This window comes from Eutrigla gurnardus, assembly GCF_963514095.1.
Source record: "Eutrigla gurnardus genome assembly, chromosome: 13".
Lineage (NCBI taxonomy): Eukaryota > Metazoa > Chordata > Actinopteri > Perciformes > Triglidae > Eutrigla > Eutrigla gurnardus.
The window spans coordinates 28,096,930-28,119,083 of NC_139936.1; the positions used below are offsets into that span (position 1 = coordinate 28,096,930).

At 43.0% G+C, this 22,154-nt stretch overlaps 1 protein-coding gene across 1 annotated transcript in view; it reads right to left on the reverse strand.

Annotated features, from left to right (window-relative positions):
- Window positions 1-22,154, reverse strand: part of cacna1ba (calcium channel, voltage-dependent, N type, alpha 1B subunit, a) — a 320,635-nt gene that overhangs the window by 296,903 nt on the left and 1,578 nt on the right. Inside the window, exon 3 of the mRNA XM_084024282.1 lies at window positions 21,314-21,453. Coding sequence (XP_083880408.1) covers window positions 21,314-21,453 — 140 coding nt within the window. The remainder of the gene's footprint in view (window positions 1-21,313; window positions 21,454-22,154) is intronic.

Here is a 22,154-nt window from a genome sequence, read left to right on the forward strand (position 1 = left end):
GAAATGTGGAGAGCAAGGATGTCCTTCATCTTTTTGTACATACAATGGCTTCAGAAAGCACCTAAAGACTGTTCATAAGCGCCATGATGAACTGGTTGATACTAAGCAGGAAGTGGCCACACAAAGACATTTTGAGTTTGAATCTTTAAGTGAACAGCCAACAACTTCTGCTGCATCCATGTTATAGGTTCCCCCTGTAATTACACAGAACTCACTTGAAAGAATGTGCGGTTCATTTGTTTCACATTTACAAACCTCCGGTTGTTCTCAAAGCACTATCCAAACCATAGTTTGTTCGATGGAGGAAGTTATTAGTGATGTTCAAGGTCGAGCACAAGAAGCAGTTCTCCAAACATTTTCCTCTGAAACTAAGGAGTCAGAAATTTATAAGAAAGTAGAGCACTGTTGAAATCAATTAGACAATCACTTTTCAAAATTGAACACACAGATGAAGAGACAAAAATATTATGATGAAAAATGGGAAATAGTTGAGCCTAAAGAATTTGTCCTTGGTGTGAGAATGGATACACGTAGAAATAGAACTACAGGTGTATATAGTCAGATTCCTGTAACAGACAAGTACATGTATGTACCCATTTTAGGTACACTGAAATCAACAGTCAAACAGTGAGATAAGAGAGTGCTTCTTGCAAGAGAAACACTGTAAAAAGGGGACATACAAAGACATTAATTATGGGTTTTATTTCCAAAACCATCCTAGAAACATGCTGTACAAATTTTACTTTATTATGAGGATTTTGAAGTGGCTAATCCATTGGGTTCTAAGAAGGGGATCCACAAACTTGGTTGTAGGGCTGGCCGATATGGCCTTTTATTAATACCGCAATATTTTTAGGCCATGTCACGATATACGATATACAGTATATCTCGATATTTTGCCTCAGCCTTGAATTAACACTTTGATGCATATTATCACACCAGTATGATGATTCTATATGTCTACATTAAAACATTCTTGTTCACACTGCATTCATATATACTAATTTTAAACTTGTATTTATTAAACAGTGAATTTGAGTTCTTCCAGAAAGTGTTGATGAACTTGGATGGTAACAGACTGTCCCCAAAGGTCCAAGCACTTAAAATAAAGATGCTTCAGTGAGGTCACAAGTTAAGGTGCTAGACAATTGAGCCAGCCACATTCGACTTGTTGGACATTGCCATTGTGATCTTCTTCTGTGACTTAGTTTGAAATTGTGGATTGTTCATATAATGTGCTGTTGGAAGGCATGGAGCATTTGTTGGATAAACCTGCTTCTGTAATTTCACATTGTAACTGTTAGATGTGTTAGCATGTCTCAACTTTATTGTGAAACTTGAGAGTCCTTGAATTAGGACTTAAGTCTCCATTTATTTATGTATTTTATTTAGTTTGCCTTGAATATTTTTTTGGGGGGGTAGCTCCTTTGGTTTGACCCTTTTCCAAATAGTTCCTAACTGTTTTTTGGTTGAATCTGTGGTGTAACGCAGCATATGCTCCTTGGCCATTTTATTAGGTACATGTGTACACTCTAATGCATCCAATACATGTTGATCCAAAGCATATTTGCATAATGCCTCCCACAATCAGTTTTTTGACATAGAATAAAATTAAATGTTTTGAAGTCATGGTCATGATTTCTCAAGCTGGAATTGACAGTAAAGCCATTTGCAATAGATTCTACACGTGTACCTAATGAAATAGCCACTTCTTTCTGCAGTATTAACAGCCTTGACTTTTTCTAATTGCAAGATATCAAAGATAATGTTCCTTAAAATTGTAAAGTGCTGTATTTTAAAGATCAGTTCATGCTATAGTGTGTTATACTGTGCCGGTGCATCCAGTGTCTGATTAGCATTTTTGATTTTTGTTACTGATCTTTCACTTATTTGCCTTCGTGTTGAGGTAGACACATGTTTGAATTCAGCAGGGCCTGTGGTGGCTGTGATGTGTCTTTAAGTGGCATCCATGTGGTGCAGACACATTTAAAGTTACTGTAATTTTGAATTTTTGTTACCGACAATAAAGTTGTTAAAGATATGCTGTGTTGCTTTGTGATTTTAACAGGAGGTAGGATAACATATTTGAAATGTATTACTATTGTATAATTTAACATATAGGCTTTATGTGAATATTCACCAAACTTTAACTGAATAATCACATACAGTTTATGTGAAAGTTCACCTTACCTTTAAGTGAATAAACGCATAAGGTTTATGTATACCTTTGCATTAACTTTATTTTATTTATTCACACTCATTCAGCATGGTAGAAACACATTGAATTAAATAGGACCCTCACATTGAACTTGCCTAATAAAATTACATGGAAAAACTTGTAATTAAAATACATAAAGTCAACGTTTTTGCTTCAATTATTTTTTTGAGTGCAGACGCGTATTTCTCCGCAACGGTCGACAAGCGCTTCTGCTCAGCTGTTATTGATTCGGAGCTATTTTTTTCATATTATTTGTTTGTTTTCATCTCTCTACTCTGTTTGGATACACAAATATGATCACACTTGTCAACCGCGGTATTTTATTTTGAAAGTTGACCGGATTGTCTCGTGTTTCTTTGTGTGACTTCCTGCCAGAATTGACGCGATCGCTCACAGCTCACGCACAAAATAGACGCCGAAACAATCGCTGCACGGCGCAAGAGGGATGATCTGAACTACACTATCAGTTAACAAGGGCGGCGAAAGGAAGCGGGCTTCGTTCCGCGGCTATTCGCAGCGCTTCCGCGGCCGGTGTGAACCCGGCGTTAGCACCTGCTGCTGCTACCTCTCTGCTGGGCGAGGGCGTGTGACGTTGTATGCACGACAGACTGACGTTTGTAACTAGGTAAGCTTGTTTTGCCTCTCTGTGAGAGGGAGAGACGAGAAAGAGGCCTGGAGTTATATGTCCGCGGCTAAAAGCAAATGCGTGACAATGTATACTTGAGTTTCACGATATAGTCATTTTCTACATCGCACAGACTACAATATCGAGTAAATTTGATGTCGAGTATATTCGATATATATCGCCCAGCCCTTTAAAAAACCTCCCACCCAAGGTGAACTCTGTGCTCATGAACATACATCTTGCAGCTCTTTTCTATACCCAAGATTTAAAGACGTACAGTTTTGAAGAAATATTAAAGCCCCATTAAAGCCCCATATAGACACTTTAAAAGTGTTAAGATCAACTCTTACAGTGTTAATTGGGTATGCTGATTTTACTGTGTAAAATCCATTTTTTTCTAATATCAGAGCTTTCAATGCATTTCTATGGGTTCCGGGAGGGCTTGCACTAACGTGCTTTCATCATACAGAGAAGAATAACCACAGTCTGAGCCAATCAGAGGCAGAGTAGGGGCGGGCCGTCGTTTCTGATTGGCTCTGACCCCGGTCTCTTCTTTGCTGAAGGTTGGTGGGAAAAATAAATCGTGTGTATAAGCCTTAATATACTACATGTGAAACTGTAGTTATCCATCTCCGCAGCTAAAATGAAGAGAACTGTAGATCGTTTTCCCTTCAGACAGGTGCTGGGAGGAGTTAACGGCTTCACTTCAATTGTTCCGAATCGAACGTTAAAAAGCACCAGAAACACAAGCTGTGAGGTGCGTGATGGGCCGAGCCCCCCTCCCCACAGCGTTTCAGCGTCAGGCAGCCACAACCCGATGCAGTGAGGGGTCAGATATGATAACTGACAGACATGACAACACTGCTTATAATATCACCCAAGAGATTATTTCGAAACAATTGAGATTCATTATTTGTGTTGAGATTTAAATAAAGAAAAATATGTATTTAAAATGATTCCTGTTTATTAAATTACCAGTGTATATGGGATTGTAAAGAAAATATATAATATGTGTTTTATTACGGTGCCATAAGGCCTGCACCTAAATGATGTGTGGAGCCCTGATGTACCTCTTGACACCTTAATCATTATCAGAACCCCCCCCTGATATTTTTTACAGGAGCGGCTATTGTATTACACATATTTTTCTCCAAAACATAGGATAATAAAGACCTATGCTAATCACCCTGGGTGCTTGGTTATGTTTATTTTTTACATTGGGAAACAAATATACATGAGAGATACTGAAACAATATTGTAATTTGAAACACATTTCCTGCAGATCCACACCACCCAAACATTTGGATAAAGTCACAAAACTGTCACCTGCACTCGTCTTGATGAGTTAGATTGAGATATATCAAGTGAGAAGTAACCATTTACTCATAGACTTCCCTGCAATTAGACTTATTTTAGCAACCAGAGGAGGAGTCACCCCTGACGGTCAGCAGAGAAAATGCAAGTTTGGCGTTGGTTTCACTTGGTTGCTGCTTTGTTAAAACAAACAGAAAAGTAAAATTCTTAAAAAAGAGCCATCTTATTTCTTTTGTGAAACCCTGTATAAATTACTGAAAACAATATATTTCACAAATGAGCAGTGCTATGTTAAGCTGCTATGTGGCAGTGGAGAGGGCAGGCTGTAGGAAAAAGCCACTGCACTGATCCTTCTTTTTTGCTGCAGGTGGCACCACCGCCGGCCATTTGCACTGCAGACTTTTCGCCTCCAACCGCCGACGTTCCCTCCGTCCTTCACTCTGAGCATATTGCCTCATTTAAATGTTCTGGTTCTCCCTTTTCATTTGTTCGAAGCATTAAATGTTCCGAAACTGGCGAAGTCGCATTTAGTTTTGTGACCAGAGCAGCTGCCTTTGTGTCCATCTTAAAAACAATGACTGAAACTCAGCAGCACCTGGGGCCCGTTTCACAAAGCAGGTTCAACAAACTCTGAACCTAACCCTGAACTCTGAGTTGACCAACTCTGAGATGGGCAACTCTGAGTTTTCGGTTTCAGAACAGCGGTTTTGAATTAGTTCAGTCAACTCTGAGTTACGCGCGTGCCTGCCGACTCTACAAAGCCATCATCAATGGAGCTCCGATACTACGATTCACCATGGCAACTGGGAGAGCGTTATTAGATATTTTACTGAGTGTTTATGTAGAAAACGAGCTCATCCTTAGAAAGTGGAGCAACATAACTGCAGCAAAGTAGCGATAGTTGGCGTGGCAGACAATTACGGCCTGATCTAATGTGAATAACTGAATGAAACAGTCTATTGATCTAAAGGTAATAAGTCTTTATTTTCAACCTTGCAGAGCGACACTGTGGTGTAATGGTTAGCAACACCGCCCACGGTGCAGGGGACCCGGGTTCAACTCCCGTAGTTCACAAAGCAGTTCATTGAATGAATTATCATTTTCATTGGGTGCAATCCCCCCATGCCCAGAAAGAAAGTGGCGTCAGTTGAAAGCAGAAAAATATTGTGCAAATACGTTGACTAAGGCATATGATTTTAATCATATTTCACATATTAAACAGTAAATATAAGCAGGTATGTCAACACAGAAATGTACTTAAACATTTCATAAATCTCCCGTTCGCAAAAACGCTAGCTCCGCAAAGAATCTGGTTGCGGATTATGTCCACGATATGAAATGTTGAAAATGACGTTTAGAAATATTGTTTAGATAATATCTAATGTGATTGGAAGGAAAGGCAATCAAAATTCTCTCCCGATGCAAAGCTGCTAGAATCACTTTTATTTCCATATCAATTAGGTTGACGATGAAAGGACGGCACATTTTTTCAGAGTTGGTTCAAATTCCGGAAAAAGGCGGAGACATGTAGGGAGAAACTCACAGTTTGTGGAAGCAAACCTGCTAGCGAGCAGGTTAGGTTCACGGAGAATGTTACCCGGGTAACTGACTCAGATTTATGCTGAACTGGCTTTGTGAAACCGAAAAACCAGAGTTTCCCTCATCTCAGGGTTAGTTAACTCAAGGTTTTCACTAAACCTGCTTTGTGAAACGGACCCCTGATGAGCACAGACAGTTGGTTGGGGGAATTACATTATTGAATTTATTTAAAGTTGTACTCCGTAACATTTTCATCTATTTAATTGTCTTTTAAGTTACTATTTATCAAAGAGTGAGTTAAAACAATGGTAGTTGATCATGTGACCCACTAATGAAAGTGCTTGCTGCTTTGCCCAGAAATAGGATCTTCGTGTCTCTGGCGACATTTCCACGCAAAATTCAAAATTACTTTTAGCTTTTTCTGTCAGTCAGCAGCGGTTGGTCTGCAGGTGGAACTCACGGAAGTATGCTGCGTTTACTTGGAATGGGAAATCGGTAACTTCCAACTGCTGACTCAGGCTCCCTCTAGTCTAAAGTGTTTGATCAGGTACATTTCATTACTGCTGACTCACAATGGAGGATCAACAGGCAGAGAAAGAAGACCATTCAACTTCCAGGCCCAAGAAAAAGAAACAACAAACTAATGGAAGTGAAGAAGTAAAGTCATCAAGAAGCAAAGTGACTGCCAACGAGGGAAAACCAGGATCACAATTGACGTCATACAGTCAACACTGTTTGGTTTCCAAAGGAATTCTGGGAGATGAGGTCCCAGAGGCTCGCCTGTAGTTACATCTACTGCCAAAGAGGCCGCTAGAAGTATCTCAAAGCAAATCAAGTACAACTTTAACAGTCAATACACATGCATTGAAGTGTAAAACAAGATGGGCCTAGCTTTCGTTGTTGCGGTTACTTACCATCCCCAGTGGTTGGCTTGTCAGTATTGCAATATTGCGGTTATTGCAACAGCCCTATCAAAGAGGTTGTAAACAAGCCAACTCTCTCCAATGATATTGTCTAAAGCCCTTTATTTGGTATACTAAACACTCTAAAAAAAAGTCTGTACAAGAACCTCCACTAGCCTCACAGAAACTTTTACCACACAATAATTATCTGAAATGATTTGCTTTTTTTCCCGACTGCTAAACGACAGCGGGCACAACTGCAGCTACATGTGTAAAACACAGTCTGCATCACCAACAGTCAGAGTAAAGTTTTGCAGTTCACATCAGCTGCAAAACTCACTCTAAACAACGCAACTCTTCACACGCATCTCAAAACCGGCTCAGTGCAGCGAAACGCTTTGAACCATTGTCATAACGACAACACACAGTGTCACTCAGAACACACTGAGAGGAAAAACACTAACATCACACACCAATACACGTGTTAGACACTTTTCAGCTTTACAGATTAAATCATTTGAGTCACTTCACACAAATCAATATTTCAAATCAATAAGAAAAGAGGCAAATTCTTTCACATTTTTATTTTGTAACACACCAGTTTTTAAGGTAAAACAAGAAGGAGTGAAAATCATCAGTTTGCTTCAATATATATATATATATACCAACCGGACATAGTGGTGGTGGACAAAGAGCAGAAGACAGTGGTGGTGATAGATGTGGCGATCCCAGCTGACGCCAACATCAGGAAGAAAATTGAAAACACGAGAAAATTGAGAAGTACCAAGGGTTGAAATAGCAGCTGGAACAGATGTGGAAGATCAAGGCTAGCGTGGTCCCCGTGGTAGTGGGGGCACTCGGGGCAGTAACCCCCAAACTAGGAGAGTGGCTCCAACAGATTCCAGTGTTGGGACCTCACCATTAGGACTACACAATGCGGCCTACAAAAGCCCTCATATGCGGTCAGAACAAAGGGACAAAGAGGATTAAAAACTACACCGCCATTTTAGTTTCACCTCGCACCTGGGTGCGAAGTGCAACGTCACACAACTGGTGCACTATTGGCTGACAACCGCAGGTACCCCAGGGGGTCCCCGGGAGCAGCCGTGAGCTTTATAAACCGAAGCCGCCTTAAGAACACTCTCTTGCTCTTCCTGCTTCCAACTCTCTTCCATCGCAACACCACGTTGCAACAGTGGGCGACCCCCGCAGCACACCGCTGCAACAAGAGGAACCAAGCCGGTTCCTGCATTCCAGCTACCAGCTCCTGTCTGAAGTAAGCTGACTAAATCGCCAAGCCGCGATCATATTGTCGCCCGCGGAAGAAAGAAACACGAACTGTTTTCTTTATTCGAGTTTGATCAACGAGAGGAAACACGCTCCGCTCTCGTCTGGACTTAGCCGACTCATCACGACCCCCCGCTGCCGCCGGGACTCCCGAACTACCGCCGCCGTGGTAAGGAACGCCGTCATCGCCAGGACGGACTCGCAACCTACGCAACGACACTAGTAAGAGGCTATCAGTCTGGGCAGAGACATAAGTTTGATAGTGTAGGATATGCTTGTAATTCTTGTTAACGTGTTTTAAGTTTTGATCACGGACCGCCGAGTCCGTTGCTTTCCGTGTTGTATTTGAATGCTGATTGTATACCCACGCCGCTGGGTTGATTTCTGTAACGGGGTTTTTGACTAACCTCAGCCATATTCGCGAGCTCAGTAAGCGTCTACTATCAGCTAAAAGACCGGTCCCGCTGAATGAACGCCAGTTCATTCACGAGCTCCCGTGTGATAGTAACACGCCTCCTGAGCCTTAGAATATTGCGCGCGCATTCTCCCCCTCTCTTTGTTTGTGTCCCGCTAACACACATGCACACATACACCGCCCCACACGTGTCCTACGCCAGCTGTTTCCGGCGGACGCTAAGGACATAGCTCCATCCGGTGGCTGTACCCGGCCATCTCTCGCTCGCGCGATCCTATCGGACGTCAGTGGCTCCGCCCCTGAACGCTGTGAGGAATAGCTCCATCTGGTGGCTGCACCCGGCCATCTCTCCCTCTCTCTCCCTCTCTCGTTACTCCATCTGGCGTCAGTGGCTCCGCCCCTAAACGCTGTGAGGGATAGCTCCATCTGGTGGTCGCGCCCGGCCATATCTCTCTCTCTCTCGCTCTCTCTCTCTACACACACGCACACACGCACACGCACACACACACACTCCACGTGTGTCTCTTCCTTTTGTTTAGCTTAGCTTTGTGTGTTGGGTAGTTAGGTAATAAGGCTTTGTTAATTGCAGTGTTATTGATTGTGATCATTATTACTGATTTTAATAAATCTTATTATATTATAAGTAGCGGTCTCTTGTGCTTGTTGTGTATATGTCACTGGATAACAGCAGGTTGTGAAGGCTAGTGCTCGAATTTCACGCCTTTTTAATTGTTCGATTGGTTTTGTACTCCTATGCCAATGATCACGATGATTGGCATGTGAGTATTAAACCTTTATATTGAGACTGAATACAGTTTTAGGTTATCTTTTCCCTGATCTTAGGGTGGTGCCCCGTTTATTCATGATTATATCATGATAATATATTAAATATAATTATTAATATCGATAATCATATTGACATTAATAATTAGCTGTTGATAACCAAATCTGCTTCTGCTACATCCCCAACACCAGGAACAACATCTGAAGCCTCAGTCCAGAAGAGTTCAGTCCTAGGAACAGCCAAGATACTGCGCAGAACCCTCAAACTCCCAGGCCTCTGGTAGAGGATCCAATGTTGAGGATGACACAGATACCACCCCACCAGGGGTGAGAAGGAGATTTTTATATGTATATATATATATATATATATATTGAATTGAACATATATAAGCCAACTGCTGATATATATTCTCCCTTCACCAACATGTCTTCCTTGGTCCACTTCCTGTGTTCACTACCAAGTCTAAAACCAGACACCTGCTGAGGTTTTCAGCTGAAGTTACAACCATCAGTGTTTGAAAGTCACCAGGCTGAAATCATCCTGTGTTGAATGTGAGGTTTACAGTTTTGACAGCGGTGTGATAACATTTGAACAACGTGCTGTAAATCCACAGTGTTGCAGGTTGTGGTTAAAGTCAGGAGAGAAGTGTGGAGAGTTTTGAAAACTGTGTTCCAACAATGAAAAGGAGCTAGAGTTTGGTCCACACGAACGTTTACTTTGGTGATAAATCAACTGAGAATTTGTGTAATTTTCTCATAGATGTCCATGCAATTGGAATTCTTCATGCATCACAACAATTAGAAGCTTCCTGTAATTCAATGATAAGACTGATTCAGGTACTTCATCTCATTCATCGGATCACTGCATGTGTTTGGACTTTCCCATTCATAAACCCACCATTTCCTCATTCTCTGTCTTGCTTTTCTAATAGGGTCCACGGCCACAACTTTAGCAACCAAAGGCCAGTCAAGAGGCTGAACCCTCCCACTAACAGACTGCCAGGATCTGTACCGACTTGCATTAGCTCTAATGGCCATCAGGGGGCACTCCTCTGGTTGCAAAAAAAAGTCAGATTGCATGGAAGCCTATGAGAAAATGACCCTAATTCCTACTCGATATATTATCTCAATCACATTGTAAACATGACTTTATGGTCTCAATCACTAGTTTCAAGTCTTCTTCAATCCAGCATGATGTTCATTTAGTTAATGTTGGTCTCAGTTAGAGCCAAATAGACCAGAAAGCAGGGGATGCTTAAGGGCAGGGATACGTTATGATTGACAGGTTGCTACCACGGCATCACTACCACAGCCTCGCTACTGTCGCTATCTTGCTGTTACAGTTTTTTTTCTGCTAAACAACAGCAAGCACAACTGCAGCTTCATGTGTAAAACACAGTCTGCATCACCAACAGTCACCTGAGTAAAGTAGAGGGATGCTTTAGGGCAGGGCTTCATTGTGATTGACACGTCGCTACCACGCTACCAATGCAGTTAGCTGCTAAGATGACTTTAACACTTAACTGTAACTGAAAGTGATACCAGTATTAGTGCCATTTTTAGTTCTATGCATATTTTAACAATTATTGAGATACTGTGAATCACAAATATTTTGGCCAGGACTGCTGCTTTTGTTTTTGTCAATTTTACATTTTGTAAAGCAGCTTTATATTTGTATATAATATTATGTAATATATATCAACATCATACGCTGATATTGCAGACAAGTTGCTGAGCTGATATTTTGAAATCCTGTCATTGCTAATGCCTAATTGCGATGAGTTTTCTATATCGTACATCCTGCAGGAAATGGACATCATCATGGAGAAGTGATTCATTGGCATGTGTGTACGGGCACGCTTCACTGTGCCTTACTGCATGTGTATGTGCATTCAGCTGCATTAACGTCTTGTGAGCAGTCCAGTATCTACCCTGACAATGTGGCTGAACTCGCCAGTGTAGCATGGCACTCATAGGAGTGCTGCTGTAATGGCCTCTAACCACCACCCTGCCCCACAATTGAAGTTATAATGTCAGCCTGCTCAGCTCTAATTCAATCAGGCCTGCTTGAGCAACTCCCATCCGCACACACAGACTGGAATAGGCTCTGGCTGCAACCAGGCCTCGACAGCCTGTCAATAGCCCTCAACTCTACACTTAGCAGGCACAGCTCTGAACAGATGCTGCACTTATTCACTTCAAGTGCATTGCACTCACACAGCACATGCATACTTGCAAAAACAGAAGAAATGTATGTCATTACTGTTTTTTGCATCTGTTAGCCTTTTTACTATAACTTACAGGACCGCTGGACCACAGCAAAGTGGAGGCAACTGCATTTCCATCTTGCCAACACAGCAAAAACTCAAATTTTACGACGGCATATTAGGGCCACTGTAGGGGAAAAAAACAGAGCCGAGAGAGGTGGGCAATATTCAGAGAAAAAAAGTCGCAGATTTGTTTATTACGATGCTAAAAAAACAATATTTATGCTAGCTAACTGCCCATGAATTTAGGCCTACGCATTTATTTTTAGGGCCCGAGCGCCGACATTGTCGGGCAGCGAAGCCCTATTGAAATTATAATTAGGGCCCGAGCGCCGACAACGTCGGGCTGCGAAGCCCTATTGAAATGCTGTCGTTTTTTATTATTTTAGGGCCCGAGCGCCGACAACGTCGGGCAGCGAAGCCCTATTGAAATGCGAATGTTTTTTATTATTATTAGGGCCCGAGCGCCGACAACGTCGGGCAGCGAAGCCCTATTGTAATTGCTTCGTTTATTATTATTATTATTATGCAAAGTAACTGCCTTTTTGGGGGCCTTAGCAATATAATTAGCTTACCAAAATTGACGTGCATATTGGGACTGGCGAAAAATTTTATATTTTAAAGGTTTCATAGTTGGCCACAAAAAGGTGGCTCTCTAGCGCCACCTAACGCGTCTTATGCCAGCCCCAGCACACCGTAACTCTAATTGACACAAAATTCGCCTCACATGTGCAGGCAAGTGTGCTCTACAAAAAAGCCTCTTGGAGTACTAAAGTCCGCCTACCGAAATTTTCCGCCATTTTGTATTACACCGAGCCGATTAATCCCTACAAAGGGCATAGTGAAACATTGTTGCGTTCAGAAGTTATAAGCCAATGAACATTAGAGGGGCGGGGCTCTAGAAATCAATACACATAACTCCACAATATTTAACCCAATCATCATGAAACTTGCAGGACATGTTGACATATGTCCCTGGAACATATCCTGAAAGTTTTATTAAAATTGACCACTGGGGGCCGCTACAGTAAATCAGCCATTTTTCAATTGTAAAATTGGTATTTTAACGAACTCCTCCTAAACCGTTGATCCGATTCCTACCAAACTTTGTGAGCCTGTTCTAGAGGCCTCGACGATTAAAAATGATCAAAAGGTCTTACATAAGTCCTACGGGAGCGCAATTACAGCGCCCTGAACATGGACGAATTTCATGCTTCGCCACAATACTCTAAACTGTTATAACTTCAATGTACATTGTCCGATCATGTTCAAACTTCTCACATTTGATGAGAGTCCCACCCTGAACACGTCTGCACTGCAATATTGACTCACAATCAGAGCGCCACCTAATGTCATGTTTTTACACCCGTATAAGGTCCCAGTGTCGTGGAACTTTGCACCCCAGTCTAGCAGGACAACTTCAATCGTCTGATACGGTGATCGACGCGACCATTCAGGCAAGGGACGAACGGCTGCGTGGCAATGGACGGGGACGATGCGCGCCATGGCGGGGGCCGGGGACGACGCGCGCCGAGGCGGTGGCCGGGGACGACAGGCGCCAGCCGTGGCGGTGGCCGGGGACGACCCGCGCCGTGGCGGTGGCCGGGAACGACCGGGGACGACTGGCAACGTGGCGGTGGCCGGGGACGACCCGCCCCGTGGCGGTGGCCAGGCCAGGCGGTCCGACACGTCAGGCGGTCGTAGCACTAACCGAGTTACGTGCCACGCGAGGGCCCGTTATCACTGCTCGCAGTTTTAATTATTCTTATTTTTCTGCCACTTTGCGTGCCATTTTGGGGGCCTTAGCAAAATAATTAGCTTACCAAATTTGGTGTGCTAATAGAAAACGGCGAAAATGTTGATATTTTAAAGGTTTCATAGTTGGCCACAAAAAAATGGCTCGCTAGCGCCACCTAACGCAAAGAAGGATGGCCAGCTCACACCATAACTCCAATTAACTTGAAATTTTGCACAGATATGCAGATCCGTGTGCTCTACAAAATTACATTATGGCACCAAAGTCCGCCTACCGAAATTTTCCGCCATTTTGAATTTTGTGAAAAACGGCTTTTTTGCTAATTCCTCCTAAACCGTAGATCCGATTCTCACCAAAATTGCTGTGTCATCAATAGACCGAGCTGATCCATCCCTATAAAGGGCATTGTGAAACATTGTTGAGTTTAGAAGTTATAAGCCAATAAACATTAGAGGGGCGGGGCTCTAGAAATCAATACACATAACTCCAAAATATTTAACCCAATCATCACGAAACTTTCAGGATATGTTGACATATCTCCCTGGAACATATCCTGAAAGTTTTATTTAAATCGACCACTCGGGGGCGCTACAGTAAATCAGCCATTTTTCAATTGTAAGCTTTGTATTTTAACGAACTCCTCCTACACCGTTGATCCGATTCCTACCAAACTTTGTGAGCCTGTTCTAGAGGCCTCGACGATTATAAATGATCAAAAGGTCTTAAATAAGTCCTATGGGAGCGCAATTACAGCGCCCTGAACATGGACGAATTTCATGCTTCGCCACAATACTCTAAACTGTTATAACTTCAATGTACATTGTCCAATCATGTTCAAACTTCTCACATTCGATGAGAGTCCCACCCTGAACACGTCTGCACTGCAATATTGACTCACAATCAGAGCGCCACCTATTGGCGACATGAAATGTCATGTTTTTACACTGTATAAGGTCCCAGTGTCGTGGAACTTTGCACCCCAGTCGAGCAAGACAACTTCAATCGTCTGATACGGTGATCGACGCGACGATTCAGGAAAGGGACGACCGGCTGCATGGCAATGGCCGGGGACGACGCGCGCCGTGGCGGGGGCCGGGGACGACCCGCGCCGTGGCGGTGGCTGGGGACGACAGGCGCCAGCCGTGGCGGTGGCCGGGGACGACTGGCAACGTGGCGGTGGCCGGGGACGACCCGCCCCGTGGCGGTGGCCAGGCCAGGCGGTCCGACATGTCAGGCGGTCGTAGCACTAACCGAGTTACGTGCCATGCGAGGGCCCGTTATCACTGCTCGCAGTTTTAATTAGGGCCCGAGCGCCGACAACGTCGGGCAGCGAAGCCCTATTGTAATTGCTTCGTTTATTATTATTATTATTATGCAAAGTAACTGCCTTTTTGGGGGCCTTAGCAATATAATTAGCTTACCAAAATTGACGTGCATATTGGGACTGGCGAAAAATTCGATATTTTAATTATTATTATTATTTTATTTTCTAGAGGCGTTTTTGGGGGCCTTAGCAAAATAATTAGCTTACCAAATTTGGTGTGCTAATAGAAAACGGCGAAAATTTTGATATTTTATAGGTTTCATAATTGGCCACAGAAAAGTGACTCGCTAGCGCCACCTAACGCAAAGAAGGATGGCCAGCTCACACCGTAACTCCAATTAACTTGAAATTTTGCACAGACATGCAGAACCGTGTGTTCTACAAAAAATTACATTATGGCACCAAAGTCCGCCTACCGAAATTTTCCGCCATTTTGAATTTTGTGAAAAACACGTTTTTGCTCATTTCTCATAAACCGTGGATCCGATTCTCACCAAAATTTCTGTGAATCATCATTAGACTAAGCTGGTCAAGTCCTACCAAAAGCTTTGTGAAATATAGTTGCGTTCAGAAGTTATTAGCCAATGAACATCAGAAGGGCGGGGCTCTAGAAATCAATACACATAACTCCACAATATTTAACCTAATCATCATGAAACTTGCAGGATATGTTGACATATGGCCCTGGAACATATCCTGAAAGTTTTATTAAAATTGACCACTCGGGGGCGCTACAGTAAATTCAGCCATTTTGGGCCCAGTTAGCCAATTGTAGGCTTTGTATTTTAACGATCTCCTCTTACACCGTTGATCCGATTCATGCCAAACTCGTTGAGACTGTTCTAGAGGCCTCAACAATGCAAAATCCTCGAAAGGTCTTACATAAGTCAAAGGGCGTGGCCAGGACGGCGTCCTGAACTTGGACGAATTTAATGCTTCAACCACAATAATGTAAACTGTTATAACTTCAGTGTCCATTGTCCGATCTTTTTCAAACTTCTCACGTTTGATGAGAGTCCCACCCTGAACATGTCTGCACTGCAATATTGACTGACAATCAGAGCGCCACCTAATGGCCACATGAAATGTCATGTTTTTACACTGTATAAGGTCCAAGTGTCGTGGAACTTTCAAGCACGACAACTTCAATCGTCTGATACAATGATCAACACGACGATTCAGGCAAGAGAGGATTCAGGCAAGGGACGACTGGCAACGTGGCGGTGGCCGGGGACGACAGGCGCCGTGGTGGGGACCGGGGACGACAGGCGCCAGCCGTGGCGGTGGCCGGTGACGACACGTGCCGTGGCGGTGGCCGGGGACGACTGGCAATGTGGCGGTGGCCGGGGACGACCCGCCCCGTGGCGGTGGCCAGGCCAGGCGGTCCGACACGTCAGGCGGTCGTAGCACTAACCGAGTTACGTGCCACGCGAGGGCCCGTTATCACTGCTTGCAGTTTTAATTATTATTAGGGCCTGAGCGCCAACAACGTCGGGCAGCGAATCCCTATTGAAAGCCCTATAACAATACTCTAAACTGTTATAACTTCAGTGTCCATTGTCCGATCTTTTTCAAACTTCTCAAGTTTGATGAGAGTCCCACCCTGAACATGTCTGCACTGCAATTTTGACTCACAATCAGAGCGCCACCTATTGGCAACATAAAATGTCATGTTTTTACACCCGTATAAGGTCCCAGTGTGGAACTTTGCACCCCAGTCTAGCAGGACAACTTCAATCGTCTGATACGGTGATCGACGCGACGATTCAGGCAAGGGACGACCGGCTGTGTGGCAATGGCCGGGGACGACGCGCGCCGTGGCGGGGGCCGGGGACGACGCGCGCCGTGGCGGGGGCCGGGGACGACCCACGCCGTGGCGGGGGCCGGGGACGACCGGGGACGACTGGCAATGTGGCGGTGGCCGGGGACGCCCCTAACGCATTTTAGCCCCTCACATCGTAACTCCAATTGACACAAAATTTGGCACACATGCACACATGTGCCAAGAAGCTAACGAGGCTAATACAAGCACATGCGAGGCAATGGAGGAGGAAAACAGCGAGCCGACTGAGAAGAGAATGACGGCTGAAGTAGGCTCAGACGCAATACTCGCTGCAATTGCAAACTTGAAATCAGATTTTTCCTCCAAACTAGATGGCATTTTGTCAGCAATAGAGAATGTGAAGAAAGATGTTAATGAGTGTATTGAACGGGTCGGTGAGGCGGAAATCCGGATATCCACAGCAGAAGACAGCATCACCAGTCTGCAAGCCAGCGTTCAAGCTCTTGAAAAAAAAAATAAAGGTCTAATAAGTTTCAGGATTAATAAGTGCAGATCTTGGGGCAGCTATAACTAAGGAGGAAATATCTATAGCGATAGATCATTTGAAAACAGGCAAAACCCCAGGCCTAGATGGGCTGCCGACAGAAATTTATAAAAAATTTAAAGACAAATTGCTCTCCCCTCTTTTTGACATGTTTTCGGATTCATTTGAAAAAGGAATCCTCCCTGTTTCACTAAGAGGAGCTCTGATAACTCTACTGCCCAAACCTGGTAAACCTTGCAACAAAATGTAAATCTAAGACCAATAAGTCTTCTTAATGTTGGTTTAAAAATACTTTGCAAAATTTTGGCGAGAAGGCTGGAGCGAATTTTACCAAACATAATTGCTTGTGACCAGAATGGGTTTATTGTAGATAGACAGGGATTTCATAATGTGAGACGTGTGTTGGATATTCTTCATAATCGGGAAGAAAAACCAGATACTGCTTTGCTATCATTGGATGCCGAAAAGGCCTTTGATAGAGTTGAGTGGCCCTATTTATTCGAAATACTAAAAAGAAAGTGGGGATAATTTCTGTCGGTGGGTTAAACTTTTATATAATGAACCATATGCTGAAATAATAACAAATGGAGTTATATCTAAATCATTTAAAATTAAACGGGGATGTAGGCAGGGGTGTCCTTTGTCCCCCTTATTATTTATTTTAGCAATTGAACCGTTTGCCATTGCGGTGCGGTCTCATGAAAATATAACTGGTATGTCAGTAGGCCAACAGGAACACAGAATTGCTTTATTTGCTGATGACGACATTCTCTTCCTGGAAAAACTGAAAAATTCTATTCCAGCCTTGTTGGATCTAATAAACACATTCGGAAAGATATCAGGATATAAAGTAAACAAAGACAAATCTTCATTAATGTTACTTAACTCGGAAAAAGGTTTAAAAACAATAGCGGATCTCATGGGATCAGATGATGGGATTTTGATGTAATTTGAAGAGTTGATTACCAGGTATGATATTCCAAACCATTTACATTTAGGTCATTTAGCAGACGCTTTTGTCCAAAGCGACTTACAATAAGTACATTTGTCAAAAGAAGGAAACAAGGAAACCACAACGAATCATTGCCGATAAAGTAAGAGCTAAAAATAGAACAAGTGTTAGGTCCTCATCTGAGTAAACTAGTAGTTCAAGAGCAACAGTGCTACGATCAGAGTGCTATAGGTAAGGGTTTTTTTTTTTTTTTTTTTTTTTTGGGGGGGGGGGGGGGGGGGGGGGTCATGCTAGTCGAGGTTAAGTCTGAACAGGTGAGTCTTGAGCCTTTTTCGGAAAATGGCAAATGACTCAGCTGTCCTGACATTAGTCGGGAGTTCGTTCCACCACTGAGGCGCCAGAACAGAGAAGAGTCTGGACTTTGCTGAGCGACATTTGTTTGATTTCAGCGATGGTGGTACCAGCCGGCCAGCTGAAGTAGAGGAGCGAAGTGCTCGCTTCGGGGCATGAGGTTTGACCAGTGTTTGAAGGTAGATGGGTGCCGTTCCATTGATGGCCCTGAAGGCCAGTGTCATCGTCTTGAATTGGATGCGTGCTGCAACAGGGAGCCAGTGGAAGTCACGGAGGAGGGGGGTCACATGGGAGAATTTGGGTAGATTGAAGATAAGACGTGCTGCAGCGTTCTGGATACGCTGCAATGGTTTAATCGCAGAGGCCGGGAGTCCGGCCAGGAGAGAGTTGCAGTAGTCAAGGCGGGAGATGACCAGTGCTTGGACCAAGAGTTGCGTTGCATCCTTTGTGAGGAGGGTCCGAATCCTGCGGATGTTGTAGAGGGCAAATCTGCAGGATCGGGCCACAGCAAACCAACATCAATTTAAATATTTGCAGGTGAGAAATTGTATTAGATCATCTCAAAACCAGTGTTTGTCGATACCCCCGCTGTCCACTTTGGAAATGGAAATGAAAAAAGATTGCTATGGAAAGGGAATTAACTCCAGGCTATATAACATGTTAGCAGAGGGATCCCCTGAGTCTTCATTAAGGAAACTTGATGCCTGGAGGGAAGATTTAAAGGAGGACTTGCCCTCAGAGGACTGGGAAAAAGTATGTGCTGAAGCACAAACACAAACTATCAATACTCGTCTCAAAGTACTCCAATATAATTGGCTAATGAGGACACCAGAAAAACGTAATAAGTATAACGATACTATCCCAGATCTGTGTTTCAGGTGTGGAGAGGAGAAGGGGATGTTTTTTCACTGTGTTTGGGAATGCAGTAAAGTCCAACAGTTTTGGCGGGAGATTAAACTTTAGAGACTATACTAGGTATAAAATTAGTTCTTGACCCTAAATTATTTATTCTAGGGTTATATCCTGATAGACATCACATGTCTAGAAAAATAATCATATGTTTACTGCTTGCAAAAAGAGTCATAGCACTCTCATGGAGGAGTACCAGTAAACCAAAACTCATCAACTGGGTTAAGGAAATATCCACAACTTTACCTATGGAGAAGATAACTTACATTATAAAAGGAAAACTACCACTATTCCAAAACATTTGGGGCCATTTTATGGAATATATGGAGAGTGTGGACTTAAGTAATGTGGGGAATGAAGCTGACGAGGCGTAGATGTCGGTAGTCCTTTGCAGTGATCCAAAGTAATTTCTTTTCTTTTGATATTTGATTTCTTTATTATGTGTGAACTGTACATCTAAATTTGTATTTTTGATCCACGCATAATAGTGAAATAACCTGGGCCAACTCTTGATAAGGCAGAGAAACCTTTATTGTTCGGGTTGTTGTTGTTGTTATTTTTTTTGTCTTGTTTTTTTTTATATACTTATACTTTCACCTAAGTGTTGCTCTATGTTATCTCATAAATACCTGACTTGCAAAGAAGGACAATTTAAATGCTGGACAATAATTTAGTTATCCCTGACGTCTTCCTTGATGTGAGAGCACTCTTATTTCTGTATATTTATGTATTTTGGAAACATTGTGAAAATTCAATAAAGATATTGTGGGGGAAAATTAAATAAAAAATTGACCACTTGGGGGCGCTACAGTAAATCAGCCATTTTAGGCCATTTTGAAAATTCAGGCAAGGGACGACCGGCGGCGTGGCCGGGGACGACCAGCGAAGTGGCGGTGGCCGGGGACGACCTGCGACGTTGCGGTGGCCAGGCCAGGCGATCCGACACTGAAGGCGGTCGTAGCACTAACCGAGTTGCGTGTATGCGAGGGCCCGTGCATCACTGCTGGTTCTAATTACAATTTGTGTTAACTGAATGCATTCTCTGTCAAAGTAACAGGAAATGTGTTAATTGTGTAGCTTACACAGACGGATGTTGCGCTAACTGTGTTAAAGAAATACTTCACCCATTTGCATTTTTTTATCTTTAGTTACTGTGTTGTCACTGTGTGTCATGCTGCTGCTACACTCTAATTTCCCAGCTTGGGATCAATAAAGTATATCTATCTATCTATCTATCTATCTATCTATTACAGTTTTTTTCTATTGCTAAAGACAGCGGGCACACTGCAGCTACATGTGCAAAACTCTAACACAGTCTGCACAGCAGCAGTTTGTGTGGACCAAACTCTAGCTCCTTTTTCATTGTTGGAACACAGTTTTCAAAACTCTCCACACTTCTCTCCTGACTTTAACCACAACCTGCACAACTCTGTGGATTTACAGCACTTTGTTCACATGTTAACACACTGCTGTCAAAACTGTAAACCTCACTTTCAACACAGGATGATTTAATCAACCCTTCAAACACTGATGGTTGTTACTTCAGCTGAAAACCTCAGCAGGTGTCTGGTTTTAGACTTGGTAGTGAACACATATAGATATAGGGAAAGAGAAGAAAGAATTTTTTGAGGAAATGGACCAAGGGAGACAGGTTGGTGGAGGGAGAAGAGTGGCAGGGAGACATGTTGGTGGATGGAGAAGAGTGGCAGGGAGACAGGTCGGCGGAGGGAGAAGAGTGGCAGGGAGACAGGTTGGCGGAGGGAGAAGAGTGTCAGGGAGACAGGTTGGTGGAGGGAGAAGAGTGGAAGGGAGACAGGTTGGCGGAGGGAGAAGAGTGGCAGGGAGACAGGTTGGTGGAATTCTGTATTGCAATAAAAGAATATTTACACAGATACACTGATTTTCATTCCTTCTTGTTTACCTGATATGTTATGTTGTATATAAATATATAAATAAAAATGTTGATGTGAAAGAATTTCCCTCTTTTCTTTAAAGAAAATATTGATTTGTGTGTGACTCAAATGATTTAATCTGTAAGAGAAGTGGGTTCATTTTCTCATAGACTTCCATGCAATAAGACTTCTTGCAACCAGGAATTGCCCCCTGATGGCCAGCAGAGAGAATGCAATTCTAAGGCTTTTCAGAATAGAGGTGGAATAATAAGGATTTCCCTCTTGTTTTCTGCAAATCAAATGTGGACAGTACAACCATATTGAGGCTCAGAAAACACCCAGCCATCTGGAATGGCTCGGCACTATTGATCATTAGACACACACACACATAAACACACACACACACAGCAGAAACAATAATCGCTATAAGCCATTAGGCCAGTGCTACTCACCCTGTTAGGACCACCACAAAGTCCATTACATTCCAGCCATTACGCAGGTAGGAGCCTTTGTGAAAGGCAAAGCCCAGGGCAATGATCTTGATGCCAGCCTCAAAACAAAATATTCCAATAAAGTAGGGCTCTGTGTCGTCCTGTTAGGAAAAAGCAGAGGTTTCATGAAATTACACGCTTCCATCTGGCCAGCAAATGTCACTCTCCAATAAAATTAAGAGTTAAGTATCAGTCTTAACATTCAGTGTCACATGATCATCTCCAAGTAGGGCCGATATAGAATTTGGATTGCAATCAAAAAACTCACGATAAGTTGATTATGGTAAATGATTGTGGTAATCAAAAATATCGCCACAAATGACTTTTTGGGTTGAAGGAAATGTCTGTACAGAAAATTACTGGTTCTTTCTCTGCCATCTGAAAAAATGCAAGCCAGTTGTCATGGGGCAACAGAGGTACTTGCTCCCACAATTCCATGTGCAATTCAAAATACAGGTAAAACACCTGTGAAAAATCAAGACAGAAAATTCCTTCATATTAAAATGGTTCATTGACTCATATTTTTACAGACTTTTCTTAGAGTGTAGAAGAATAGCCTCAAATTTGTCATCACCAATGTCAGTGTCAGAAAACAGTGAAGAGTGCGAAGCGAGTGCTGAAGTGGATGAGGGACCCAATCAGACATTGAGGAATAATTCAAAACGATCTTTAAATAAATCTAATGTTTAACTCATACAAGCAACATCACTATTGCTGCACGTTTCCTGCTCATGTTTAAAAACCCAATCTATAAGCAGGGCATAATTGCAGCAGTCAGACAAAGCACAACATCACAGCGGTC